At 43.4% G+C, this 12,798-nt stretch overlaps 1 protein-coding gene across 1 annotated transcript in view; it reads right to left on the bottom strand.

Moving 5' to 3' along the window:
- The window catches only part of fat3a (FAT atypical cadherin 3a), a 187,466-nt gene that overhangs the window by 46,561 nt on the left and 128,107 nt on the right, over window positions 1-12,798 (bottom strand). The window contains exons 7-10 of the mRNA XM_036536092.1: window positions 11,329-11,397; window positions 11,211-11,213; window positions 4,815-4,954; window positions 460-735 (exon numbers count right to left, since the gene is read on the bottom strand). Coding sequence (XP_036391985.1) covers window positions 460-735; window positions 4,815-4,954; window positions 11,211-11,213; window positions 11,329-11,397 — 488 coding nt within the window. The remainder of the gene's footprint in view (window positions 1-459; window positions 736-4,814; window positions 4,955-11,210; window positions 11,214-11,328; window positions 11,398-12,798) is intronic.

The following is a 12,798-nucleotide window of genomic DNA, read 5'->3' as shown; positions in this document are numbered from 1 at the left end:
TTAGACAGCCCTTTCTTATCATAGCATAAAATTGAATGTGAGTACATTTGACTAATAAATGCATTTCTGGAAATGACTTCAAAGACATTAAAACAAGCAGGGACCCATATAACAGAGCAACAGCCTTTAATATTTGTGCCAACCCTTGCAAATCACTAAATGAAATTAGAATTAAGTCAAAGAGTAAAATATATCAGCAAGGCTCACTCCCACAATCCCTCATAGGCCATTTTCCAAAAGATTTCTCAATACCATGATGTGCTTCTAACGAGGGGGAAAGACGTGGATTGGTTCAGTGAAGACAGTAATTGGCTCAATTGACTAATGAAGAATTCAACTGGAAGGAAAACACAGGAGTATTGCTGGCTCTGTAGAACTTCAGATCATGAACGCTTAAATGTTTATACAAATGATATGCAATCAACACAAATTGTCAGAACTGCGGCACACCCCTCTTACCATGACCGTGAGGATGTGCTGGGCGCGGGCCTCGTGGTCCAGCCTCTCGGTGGTGTAGATGGTTCCGGTGGCCGGGTCGATGCGGAACACGCGCATGCTGGCCGGGTCTATGCTGCTGTGGATGGAGTAGCTCAGCTTGTGCTTCTCGTCCCGGTCGGTGGCGAGCACCTGCACTACCTCCGTCTCGGCGGGCGTGTCCTCGGATATGGTGACGTCGTACGTGGGCTGGGAGAAGACGGGCCCATTGTCGTTGTTGTCCAGCACGGTGATGTAGACCTGGGGCAGAAGAGACAGGAGCCACAGAGGACACACGCGATGAGGCCACACAGTTCTGCGACACGCGTGTATAAAGCACACACACACTGTCCTTCAAAGAAACCAAACAGGGCTGTTCCTCTTGGTGGGCTCGCAACTGTTAACACATATTGAAATATGCATGCGTGTGCTCAATACTACAGTAATTCCCTTTTATTATATTACCAAACTAAATTATCCATGACTTGCTATGTATTTACCCTATATTGGAGAAAATGACTGTGGACACTCTGGGAAAATGTGAAAATGGAAAGAGTATATAAATGTACGTGAAGCACACATTCCCCATTACAGGAACTGACTAAATGCACATCGAATTTGGCCGAACGCCCATGGCTGCTCTAAATATAAGACAATGACAGCCGTTGTCATCTGCATTTAAAGAAATTTCAATTTCCCGTAACACTGCCACACCGAGCTCCCATCTGCAAGCGCTTTGGTTCCAACATGGAACCCTGAGAAAATCGGCCCTGTTGCCAACGCCGCCATTCCTCGAGCACAAACAAACTTGGCCATCAAACGGCATTGCACACAATGGACAGCCAAAGCAGCATATGATTCATCTGCGTAGACAATGCAGGCGCATCTATTTTCTTTCCAGCGAAATGAAGCGGGCCCTCCTGCCCCTCCCTCCCGCGCCCTCTGTACTGCCCCGTCCTGATGGGGTGTGACAGGCTAATGGGCCCCCAGTCTGTGCCCCACCCCGCAGAATTGGGGGTGAACGTTTCCACTGTTACCCCTGATCAAAGGGACTGACCTACATCCTGTCTTTTTAAAGTGACAAAACAAAAGATCACAAAAGCCTTACGGTAAACCCCTTTTTTTCTCCTTCTGACAGAGAACATGATTATTGTCGTCGTTGCTGCAAATTATAATAACTACCGGGGTGCTCACTGTTGACGTTAGCCATGTTTACTTTTTAAAGCTCAGCCCAAATTTAATGGGCAATCAGAGCATTTCTTTAGAAATAAAAGCAAATCACAATGTAAGGTAATTAACGTGCCTTATTAATAACGACCTCGGCACTTGAGAGAGGAAAGGCAGAGTTAATTAAGGCATGTTTCTCTGCTGTGTGTGAGTAAGTTTACTTCCTCTCTTAAACAGCAGGAGCGGTAATTAGTTTTCCCTCGTCAGAAAATGCGCACTGTGAAGGACGGAGAGAAGCAGATTTTGGCTTGATTTGGTTCCTTAGTTCTCTGTCTCTTTAATGAGGACTGGCTTCTCTTTCATGCTGGCAGTAAGCCTTCATTTGCATTCAGCCCTTGTTATCTTTCAGAAAGAGTGCAGAGAGAGAGTGAGAGAGGGAGAGAGAGAGAGAGAGAGAGAGAAAGAGAGAGAGAGAGCATGATAGAGAAAAGGAGAGGGGGAGAAAGAGTTGAAGCAAGTTGAAGAAAATGCAGTGAGAAAGTAGAAGACAAATGCAGAATGAAAGGGAGAGAAAAAGGAAGTGCTGAAATCAGATGAGAAAAATGGAGCAAGGGAGTAAGAAAAAGATAGAAAGGGGCGAGAAAGAGAAAGGGAAACAAACAGGGCGTTAAAAAGAGCTGCATGAATAAAAAGATGGAACAGGAGCGAGATGAAGCAAGAAGGGAGGGAGAGAGGGATGGGTTCAAACGAGCTTAAGGCAAAAAGGGGAATAAGACAGCAGTCAGGGGAGAGGGAGAGAGGAGCAACAGGGATGACTGAGGGAGGGAGAGAGAGATAAAAAGAGAAAAGACAGAGAGAGGGAGGCATGGAAACATATAAAACTAACCAGTTCTGTTCATTCAAGCCTACAAAAGACATACAACTCTCTATTAATTCCTCTGGAAATACAGCATTTTATGCACACTTCACATGGTGTTTGTCTGACCACTACTAGGCTTTCATCGTTGTTTTGAAAATCTGTAAAATTACAGGGTGAACAAAAGGCGTTACAAGCTGTCAGATGAACACTAGAGAGGTATAAGGAGTATTCACATGTGTTCCGTATGTCAGGGTGCAAATTCCCATGCAATCCCTCCCGGTCTATTAAAATGCTAATCTGGCACAGTGTGTTTGAAATGGGCACCTTCTGTCAGAGAGAGACAATATTTCAAATAATTCCCATGGATTGATTCAAATTGCTCAATTAAATAAATTCAGAATTGGAGACAAAGAAATGGGCTCCGCAAACGCATTTCACACAAACCCCAGAACAGTCGCTCTTCCTCACAACTGACCGCCGAGGGCTTGTCTCTTAATTCTGCAAAGATGCTGCTCCACCGTCTGTTTCACTACACAATATCAACTGCGCTTAAGAACAGTTCCTACCACAAGTAATTCTCACCTCTGTGGATTAAAAAAAACAATTCGCTACAAGGTCTTAATATACACCCATGCTTTTATCGGCTGTAGCATGTGTTGTGTACAAGATTATCATTCATTACACACACCATCACTCTTACATCTTAACACAACATATAAAGTTCTATTCAGACAAAATAATACCCTCAATATGTTGCAACTTTCACATCATTTTTTGTGGTTGTTTCAGGACAGTGGGTCAGGTTCTTCAGTTGAATCATACCAGAAGCCAAGTAGGGCACACTTAATGATGCTGCTGCTTATGTGGGGTTTCAATCAAATTGAAGTGTATTTCTTCTGAATGCTGTGGCGGCAGCATGCCAACCTAAATCTATATTTTCCTCACAGGTTAGGGGAGGTCGGAGTGCACCACCGTCCGATCCCAACACTGACCGTGAGCCGCTCCCCACGCTTTCAGCCCAAAGATACGGAGCAGAATAGGATTCAAATCATTTGTGATGCAGTTTTTGTAGAGAAAGTACAAATGTCCCCGCACTACTGATGGCTCTTAAATTCTTATCTCCTGCCTCTCTCTTTAGTATTCTGCCCCTCACACTTCGTTTCTGCTCAATACATTACCCACCGGTTTATCAGTCAGCACAGCTGGGGGAGGAAGGAGCTGGCGCAATTTCTGTTTACCGTTATTCACCCCCTCACCCTGTCTGCGGGGACATGGGAACACCCGTCCGAACGCGCCCGGGTTCAAGGCAGCGCTAATAGAGGTAGGACAAAGTGGGTCAGGCAAGAACCTCACTTTCCGATGACTTTGGAAGTTGCTTTTTCGACGAATTCTGCGCGACTGCCGCAGCAGCCCGGATAAACAATGGAAATCTGGGGAGATTTTCTGCTTCTCCACCCAAACTTCAAACTTCGACCTTGACCAGTGATATATTGGCCACGAGTGGGAAAAAAAAGGAAAGTTACCACCTTGATGCTGAGATTAACCCGACTGGACGTTAATATGCCAGACACGTTCATTTGTTTAAGACCTTGACACCATCCATCACAAAGACATTAAATGCCACTATGGTGCATGTGGTCAGCCAGGTTTAACCAAAAGACATTAAAAATGGTTCTGCTTATAAGGAGTATGTAGGGACACTGGATCTCTGACTAGGACCATGATTCTGTCCATGTAAAGGTATAAACTGAGTGAAATGTGGAAATGAGTGTTCTCAAACATTCTGCTATGGCTGGGATGGAGAGGCACTAAAGCCACTGTGCTGACTCAGTCAAGGTTATATCAAGAAGACTACGGAAAAGAAAGAGAAGTGGACAGTGAGCAGTGAAGCACTGGCCTCCTTTCTCCACTCCCCTTCTGCTCCCGGAGAGTGGTTTTATGTTTATGCACACAGCAGTTGCAGGCAAAAGTCAAATTGCAATTCTAGGTGTGCATGTGGACACCCCCGGGCCTGTGATCCTCTCCTTTCATTGTGCATGTACAGATATCCACTTGACAGGTTGCCCTGGACTGCTGTAATGAAATGGCAGCATCCAGGTGTGCACAGCTGAATGGACGAGACATGGGATTCACTTTGCTGTGTACAGGCAACACAGAAGTTTTTTTTTATTAAAAGATACAAAATAATAAAGTGCAAGGTTGAGACCAAGAGACTGTATTGTAGAGTATGGCTGAGACAGTGAGACCATACTACAGTGTACAGGTGAGACAGGGAGACAATTTAAGGATGAGCAGGTGTATAAGGGTGGGGTACCTGCGTAGAGGCGACGTTGGTCCCGTCTGTCACTTCCACAGTCATATTGTAGAAGGACCGCTGCTCTGCGTCCAGTGGCTTTGCTATGACAATGGTGCCCACTCCTTTCTCGATGTCGAACAGGCTGTCGTAGTTCCCACCTGTGTCCGTGCGAAACACAGACCGGAGACAAGAAGCATTAACGACAGCAGAGACGTTCACAAGGGCGGCCGAGCAAGCTCAGCTCGCTCATTATTCAGCACATGCAGTAATGGGTTGATAATGTGTTATTTGCATTAGAAGGGTACGGGTGGGTGGTGGGAGGGAAATAAAACCCAGAGCAGGACGGAATTCGCTGTGCTAAGGATCCCGAATTTTGCTTTCACTTCTCCATTAAAGAGCAGGGGAGGCTGGGGCGGGCGCTGACACGGAAACGGCGTGAGAGTGCCCCGTCATGCCACATATCCCACCACAGAGTAGAACGGGGGTGAGAGCAATTTCTATCAATCCAGAAGAAAGGTCAACTGTCACTCATCCCGACACGTAATCCGCCCCCGCCAGCGTGGCCCGCCCTCTCCCCGCCCACGCGGGGAACAGACGCATCTGACAACCTGAAGATGCTTTCAGCCCCATGCTCCACCACAAAAGAAGAATAAAAAAAAAAAAAACAGAAAGCATCCATAATAATTCCAGTCTGAGTTGATAATGAATTCTTTCAGCATCCCGCCTGGTGTAACTGGAGACAGACAGGCACTTGTGGTTGCGTAGTTTATTTATTCATCATCCACAGTAAGTGCGGCAGATAAGCGGAGGTAATGTGGAGATATGCCCCTCCGTTTCATTAGTGCTGTTCCGCATTCTCCCGCACTATCAGATGGGAGAGGGGAATCTGCAGCTCATCAATGGGATTATTAGCCCTTATCACAATCCATCCCTCCACGTGGATTCCTCTGCATCTCTGCGATGCTTCAATATCCTTTCTCATTACCCATACAGCGTTAGGGTTTTCTTGTGCTTTCCGTTGCAGCCGTCACAGCAAGCAGGTGCTAATTGGTCTTTTGAAAGCAGGGGGGGGGGGGGGGCGCGGTTTTTATGTTGGTTTTTTTTTTAGCCTCCCCAAACTCCAGTACAAACAGATTGGTTTATTTGTCGTCAGCCTCCATGACGAACTTATCTATCTATCATGGCCCTACGAGTGGAAGACTGTTTCTGTTTCCATGTTCAGATTACACATTATAGAGGAGACAGGGGACTATAAGGGCTAACAAAAGCATTTAACATATTGATGAGGACCGCTGACCGCAAGGGAGTACTTACTTCCTGACTGTGCCATACTTTCCGACACCTTGTTTGTTGCTCTCCAATGACACCTTAAGTGATGCTATACAGATGACAAGTGCAAACGCTGCATACATTAAGAGCAGTACAAGACCACATTTTTTCATTAACAGGGACAAAGTACAGTGGGTGGACAAAACAATGGAAACACCAAGCAATATATGAATATTCATTAACTTAATAAGGAGTTGGGCTAAGCATTCAGAACAGCTTCCATTTTTGTTTTTGAACTGTTTCTAGTGGGATAATGTACCTTTCTGCAACAAAGAAAGCCTCTAGTTTTTTGAGAGATGAAACTGTTGGAAATCTACTATGTACTATTACAGAACTTCCCATGATAGGTTGATGCTAGATCTGCCGAATGGGGGGGCCATGCAAAGTATTTGACTTCATCCTCGTGTTCATGAAACCCCTCTTGCACCTGTTTAGCAGTGTGTATGGGAGTGTTATCATGTTGAAATATGGGAACATCTTATGAAACCAAAGTTTGCACCATTGGGTGCCCCTGTTTGCCTACAATGGCTTCATATTCCTTGGCTGCAATTCAGAGTAAACCATGCAGAGTAATAATCAGACCTAATGACTCCTTACTAGATGGCTGCCCATGCCGTCTAGAAACAAACCCACCAACATGTTTAACAGTTGGGACGAGGCAATGGAGGTTGAAGGCTTCCTTTGGCTTTCTCCGAATATAAGACTACCCAGATGTAGGGAAAATAGTAAAAGACAACTCAGCAGACCATACCACTTTCAGGTTTTGTGGTCATTATGGAAAGGTATGCACTGCTGAGCACTGGCCTTGGTTACAAGCGATTTCCAAATGGTAGTCCTACCATAAATATCAGCTTTGTGAAACTCACAACATAGTCTTTTGTTGAGACTGTGTTACGGAGGTATACATTCCTTTCTGTGGCAAACATGAGGCCATTTTTGTGTTTTTTTAGCACCTTCTCTCTTTAGTGTCGCTCCCTGCCAGAGAGCTTTGACTTGTGACCGCATTTTTTTGTTCTTTGGCACATGCTTTGACACTATTCTCCTCGACACATTAAATAATTTTAATGCCTGCAATTCGGGCACTATTTGACCTCTTTCAAAATCTGTTAGAACTCTCACATTGTTTCAGAAACTCACATATTAAACTGTTGATTTTAAAACATCCTTTATAGCAGAAACATACTGATAATTAGTACTGACAATAATATGAAACATGTGTAGACTCCTTTTTAATTGCAATTTAATTACTTCAAAATATGAGTCCTTTTTCGTTTGTGCTTCCATCATTTTGTCTACCCCCTGTACCTACCGCACAGTGGAGGCAGCTAAGCATCTATTGTAACTGTAAAACTGCTGGAAAGATATTGTAATTACTGTCATACTGTATCAGCTGGGGACAGGATGTGCAATGTCTTTCAAAGGCACAGCGTGCTGCCCAACAGACCCCCCAACGACAGCGATGGGTTTGTCAGAACGCATTAGGCCCAGAGAGGTACTGGGCATGCTCTAAGTGTCACATATTTTCCCAGTAAAAACATACAAATTTCGTAGCGTCACATGCATATTCATTTACGGAAACGGACCATACGAAAGGGGGCGGTGGCCATGTATGTGAACAGCTTTAGACCAGAAGCAACAAGTTTTAAGCTGCTGACGGAGAAAGGCTGGGCTCCCAGCTGTAATTAAGAGGTTTTAAGGCTTTTTGTGCCCTGGAGAGATGGAGCGGCAATGCTTGTTTTCCCTCCACAACCTCAATTAACTCACTAGGAACCAATAAAGGAACTGAAGAAGGAATTAAAACGGTGAGCATGTCAATTTAGCTCCAGTCGAGAATGCACCCGTCTCTGAAACTACACCACTAAGACCAAAGTTAATTAAACGCCACTGCCATTTCACAACACTAATTGATTTAAACACGAAATTACCCAGGCTTCACTGATTATAAGTGCTGAGTAGAGGTGGGGAGTGTGACTGTTCTCCGGCTGCCTGACTTCCGCCACACTCGCAGATCAAAGTAAAGGGATTTCCTCCCTGCCATCTCCACTTAGAGTAATAATGACCTTAGTTCTGCATGAGGTTAACTTTATACGAGACATCCATCACATCACAATCTTTAAAGAATCTTTTAAAAAATGAGCGTTTTTTTCCTGGATGCTTTGACGTTCAGTTTGGTTAAAAAATTAAGGCCGACTATTCACTTCTGAATTAACAAGTTTCCAGAATCATTTCTTTTCCATCAGACAGTGATGACCACAACATGAAAAATATACCTCCTTCTTCTATGTTCTGACAGTGTTTCTTTTAATGCTGGGATGTTATCGAGCACATATCTAACAATCATTAATGTCTTGCATGTGTTTAATTACTTCAAGTGCATGATTAATGTCATGTTTCAAAGTGATCAGTAACTCCCGGCAGACTTCTGAGAGCACTTTCAGGAGAGAGTGAAAAGAATAGGCTTTGGTAGCAGTTCTCTGCATTTTTAATTGATTTACGCAAATGCTAAGAGAAAGGAGACGGAGTTTCAGAAAGACTGCGTCAACAGCACAGAGATCTTGGTGAGAAAAATCCGCAGGGAAATGCTGCTCGGATTTGCATCGGGTCCAAGACGGAAAAAGAATGTTCCCCTTCACCAAATTATAGAGGGAAACAAAAAGTCCAAACAAAGTAGTTATTAAACCCTCTACTGAACGTCAAAATTGCATCCTTTCCTTAAAAGCAGAATAAACCAGAGGATTGCTGCAGTGTTTAGAAGCTCTCTGTGCTGGGGAATAAGGAGATTTATCTTCTCGTGTTCAGGGCTCAGTTTACAGTAAACAGAAAAACAAAAAGAACTGGCGAGAACACGCCAGTTACTGTCAGGTCGTTTAGCAAATCACTTTATATGTACATACTGCTTCTGCTTTCAAAGCAAATTTTTCTGACCACAAAATGATACCCCAGCAGCGGTAAAGCACAGCCGCTGCCGTTTCGCTTGTGCAAACAGAAAGTGCGCCCGGATCTCTGCTCCTCCGGCACGTGAGAAGGAGGGAGCCTGGCGGTGGCAGTGAGGGTGTTTTGACAGACTGCATGTCTGGGGAAACAAGGAAAGCAGTGCCTCTGAAGGGAGCGGGGGACAGATTTTGAGCTGTAATTCCCGGTGATGCAGCCCGTACTGTGGCCGTGTAGGCATTTTACTTGTTTCAAATCACATTCTGTATGCATCTGAGAGTAATAGATAATTCATGCATTTCCTGCGCAAACATATAGACAGCAGCACCTGTGCAGCACGACGCTACACCGAATGGGCTGCTGATGGTTTTGTTCTACACATAAATATTGCATTACATTGGTCCCTTTGTGTTGAGCGTATGCTGTATTCAATTAGAATATGTTAGGGATAATGTCCCTGAGACAGGTTCAATTGACCAATATTTCGCTCTTTCATTCACACATCAATTATTAATCCTAAGTGGCAGTAATTAGCTTGCACAGTGGCCTTGAGGTGCTGAATAATAATCCACACAGAACCACAGAGAAACGGGCCAGAGCACCATGTAAACAGCACTGCAGCTCTTTTCCTGCCTGTGACACTCAAACCGAGAAGGACCAACTTAAGGCAACTAAAACAGGTGATTATAAAAGTCCATTCCAACTACTTACCTTGCGTTTCCACGCCGTTCCGAGTATCAATTGAAAACAAAGCAAAAATAAAGAGGATTTACAATCGATAACCAGAAAGGTAAAGGGTGAAATTTCTGTGTTGCATGGGGGAGATTTGAGTGTGTTTTGTGGGAGAGGAACAGGCACAAGACTGAGGAGGTTAATGACTCTGTGATGGAGAGTAATCACGACCGCGGACAGGTCCTGGCCCCCTGAATCAATCAATGGCTTTTAGCGGCCCACATCCTCACCTGCTTGTGTTTACCCACAAACACCTGGCCATTTGTTTTAATCAAACTTCACACCACAGTCTATTACAAACCCCTCCCTCCCCCCCTGCCCCCAGTGGGCTCTCTAGTCCAGGTGGTATTAAACCTGGGCCTCGGGGGACAGATATTTTCTATCACAACCAGTACAGTGACCACGCATTAACCTATAACCCGCACACCTCCTGCCTCATCCATGCTGCCTATTCAATGATCCGCCTAATTGGCTACAGCGGGAACCGTGCAGCTGGGTGTCAGATGGGGGGAAGGTAGAGTGCCGGAACGGTGTTTATGTCACGCTTCCCCAAACATCCACGGAGCCTCACATGAGAAATAATTAGACAAGGCCAGCGCTGAGGCAGAGGCTATTCATTTCCCCCAACAAACTAACGCCTGGAGTAAGAGCCACTTGGCCTAAGCAATCTACTCATGTAAATAAGTTATCGATTTCAGTGTTTGGAGAAACAAAATGTCCTGCAAAACATTCCCACTGTTCTTAGGACTCAGTACAGAGTCCCTCATTAGATGCACCGATCATAAAAGTGAAGGACTCCTATCGCCTATTAAAAATACAGTCCGAAACATCACCAAGTTTGCAACAGTCAATGAAACTGTCTTTGTGTTAGTGTGTAAGCTTATTGTAAACACCCAATCAGCTATTGACTTGTAATGATTTGTTAACGGTAACAAGGTTTATTTTTCTTTCATCTTTTCTTCTTTTCTTTTCCTTTGAAAAGTCTGTCTGAGGTCTGGAAACTGTCTTAGGTCAAAAGTATTGTAATGCATGTATCTGAAGGCTGTATTGTACAAAGTGTCATGGTTAGGTGCATTTGTGCCTATGGGGTAGAAAAAATGAACTCTACTCATGTGACCAAATATAAAACCCCTTTCTCAAACACAAACACATAAAAAAACACAAACAACAAACACCAAACAGACAAAAAATGTGTATGCATACAGTTGACTCCTAATAACTGCATATGGTTGGACCTACTATGACGTTATGCACTTAACCATAGTATGCACATAACAGAAGTAATTAAATTCAGTGGGACTGGAACAGGCACAGCCGCATACTATACAGTAAAGCAAAGTATTCAATTATCCAATATGCAATTATAGGGAGCTGACTGTAGTTAAGCTGGTCTGGCACCAGCACAATGTGTCTCTCTCTGACCTGCTCTCTCCTTCGGCGGGCGACACAAGGAGCACGAAACACAAAAAGTATGAGGAAAAAAGCACAGGTGAGCAATGGGAGAAGGGAAGCGAATGCAGTTCGGGTCGAACTGAGATACCTTCTGTGGAACAATTCCTGCCACAAGCAGCCTGTAGGATATAGAACATCTCCCGGGAAGGCCTGCCACCTTCGAGGCGCGAAGCATTGACAGGAGAGAAGGAAGAGAGAGAAAGAGAGAGAGAGAGAGAACGAGAGAAGGAAGAAGAGAAAGAGAGAGAAAGATGTGGTTTAAGAAAAAAGAAAGTGTGAAGCTCGAGCAAAAAGGAGCAAAGGTAACGAAAAAAGGCACACAAGTTCAACAAAGCATGAAGAGCTAGAAGCAAATGCAGAAGGTATCTTCTCCCTAATAACAGTTTCAATGCTTTGTGGAAATAAAGAAATAAGGATGAATGGAAAAAAGTCAGCGATGTGTGACTCCGTCAGCGCCGTCTCTGGGTTCCAGATTTTTATGAGAAAGTAAATCAGGCAAAATTATAACTAAATCAATCAAACTTCAAAACTACCAAAAAAGAGACCAAAATTATTGGAAACTCAAAACAAGTACAGCCTACATGAAGGCTGGTCCTTTAATATGATGCAAACAGCATGGCACATCTGCAGGTAACATCTGTTCATTAAAAATACAGACAGATTTGAGGTAACTGCTTGCTAGCCTTACTTCAGTTCACTACCTCAGAAGTGTCATAATCTGCTTAGAATCCTCGCCACCTGTCAAACAAGCAACTAAAAACCTGCAACTAAAACTGCCATCTTGTTTGATACAACGCTCAGAATAACAAGCAAGTATGTGAAACCAGTAAAAGAAGAGACAATAATCAAGATACCTTTATTAATCATAAATGTAATGCAAATCTTATTTCTAATTTTGCATCATTTTGCATGATTTTCTTTCCTCTAAAACATTTTAGGTGTACAACATTATGTCAGAACACAGACATTGTTCTACGGGATTGCAAAAAACTTCCATCAGTTTTCAGATGACAATGGCATCGTATGAACATCCCCAAATCTTAGAATAATTCACATATATACTGAATTTTATATATACACTTATAAAATATATACAAATGGTATATACCTGTAAGTGTGGTGATGAGAGTGACATGCTCTACCAGAAGAAATCTTCATGCAGAGAACTGATAGGAAAGGAGTGGCTGGACATACAGAGTATGTCACCCCCGTATCCACTGAAATATTCATATTTTTTATTAAAACTTTATTAGTATAGCAATCATAATGTCAAATAAAATCTACCTCCTGCTTTCTAGAATCATCCTGCTATTCTTTAGGAAATGGTAAGAAAAATATCTTTGTAATGTAGTGTTCATCTTTTTTGTTTGCTAAAATGTGTGGTAGACATATGTGGTCACTTTTTAACATTTATAACTTTAACATTTAAACGCTGCATCTCAACTATTCAACGTTCAATAATGTGCATGATTTAAGGGAATCTTTTTAAAAGGGGATTTTTCAGATTGTGGCACGTTTCTGCTTACATACACACCGTTTTTGCCTTGGATGTTGAAGG

This window comes from Megalops cyprinoides, chromosome 9, assembly GCF_013368585.1.
Source record: "Megalops cyprinoides isolate fMegCyp1 chromosome 9, fMegCyp1.pri, whole genome shotgun sequence".
Lineage (NCBI taxonomy): Eukaryota > Metazoa > Chordata > Actinopteri > Elopiformes > Megalopidae > Megalops > Megalops cyprinoides.
This window is presented reverse-complemented; position numbering and strand designations above follow the sequence as displayed.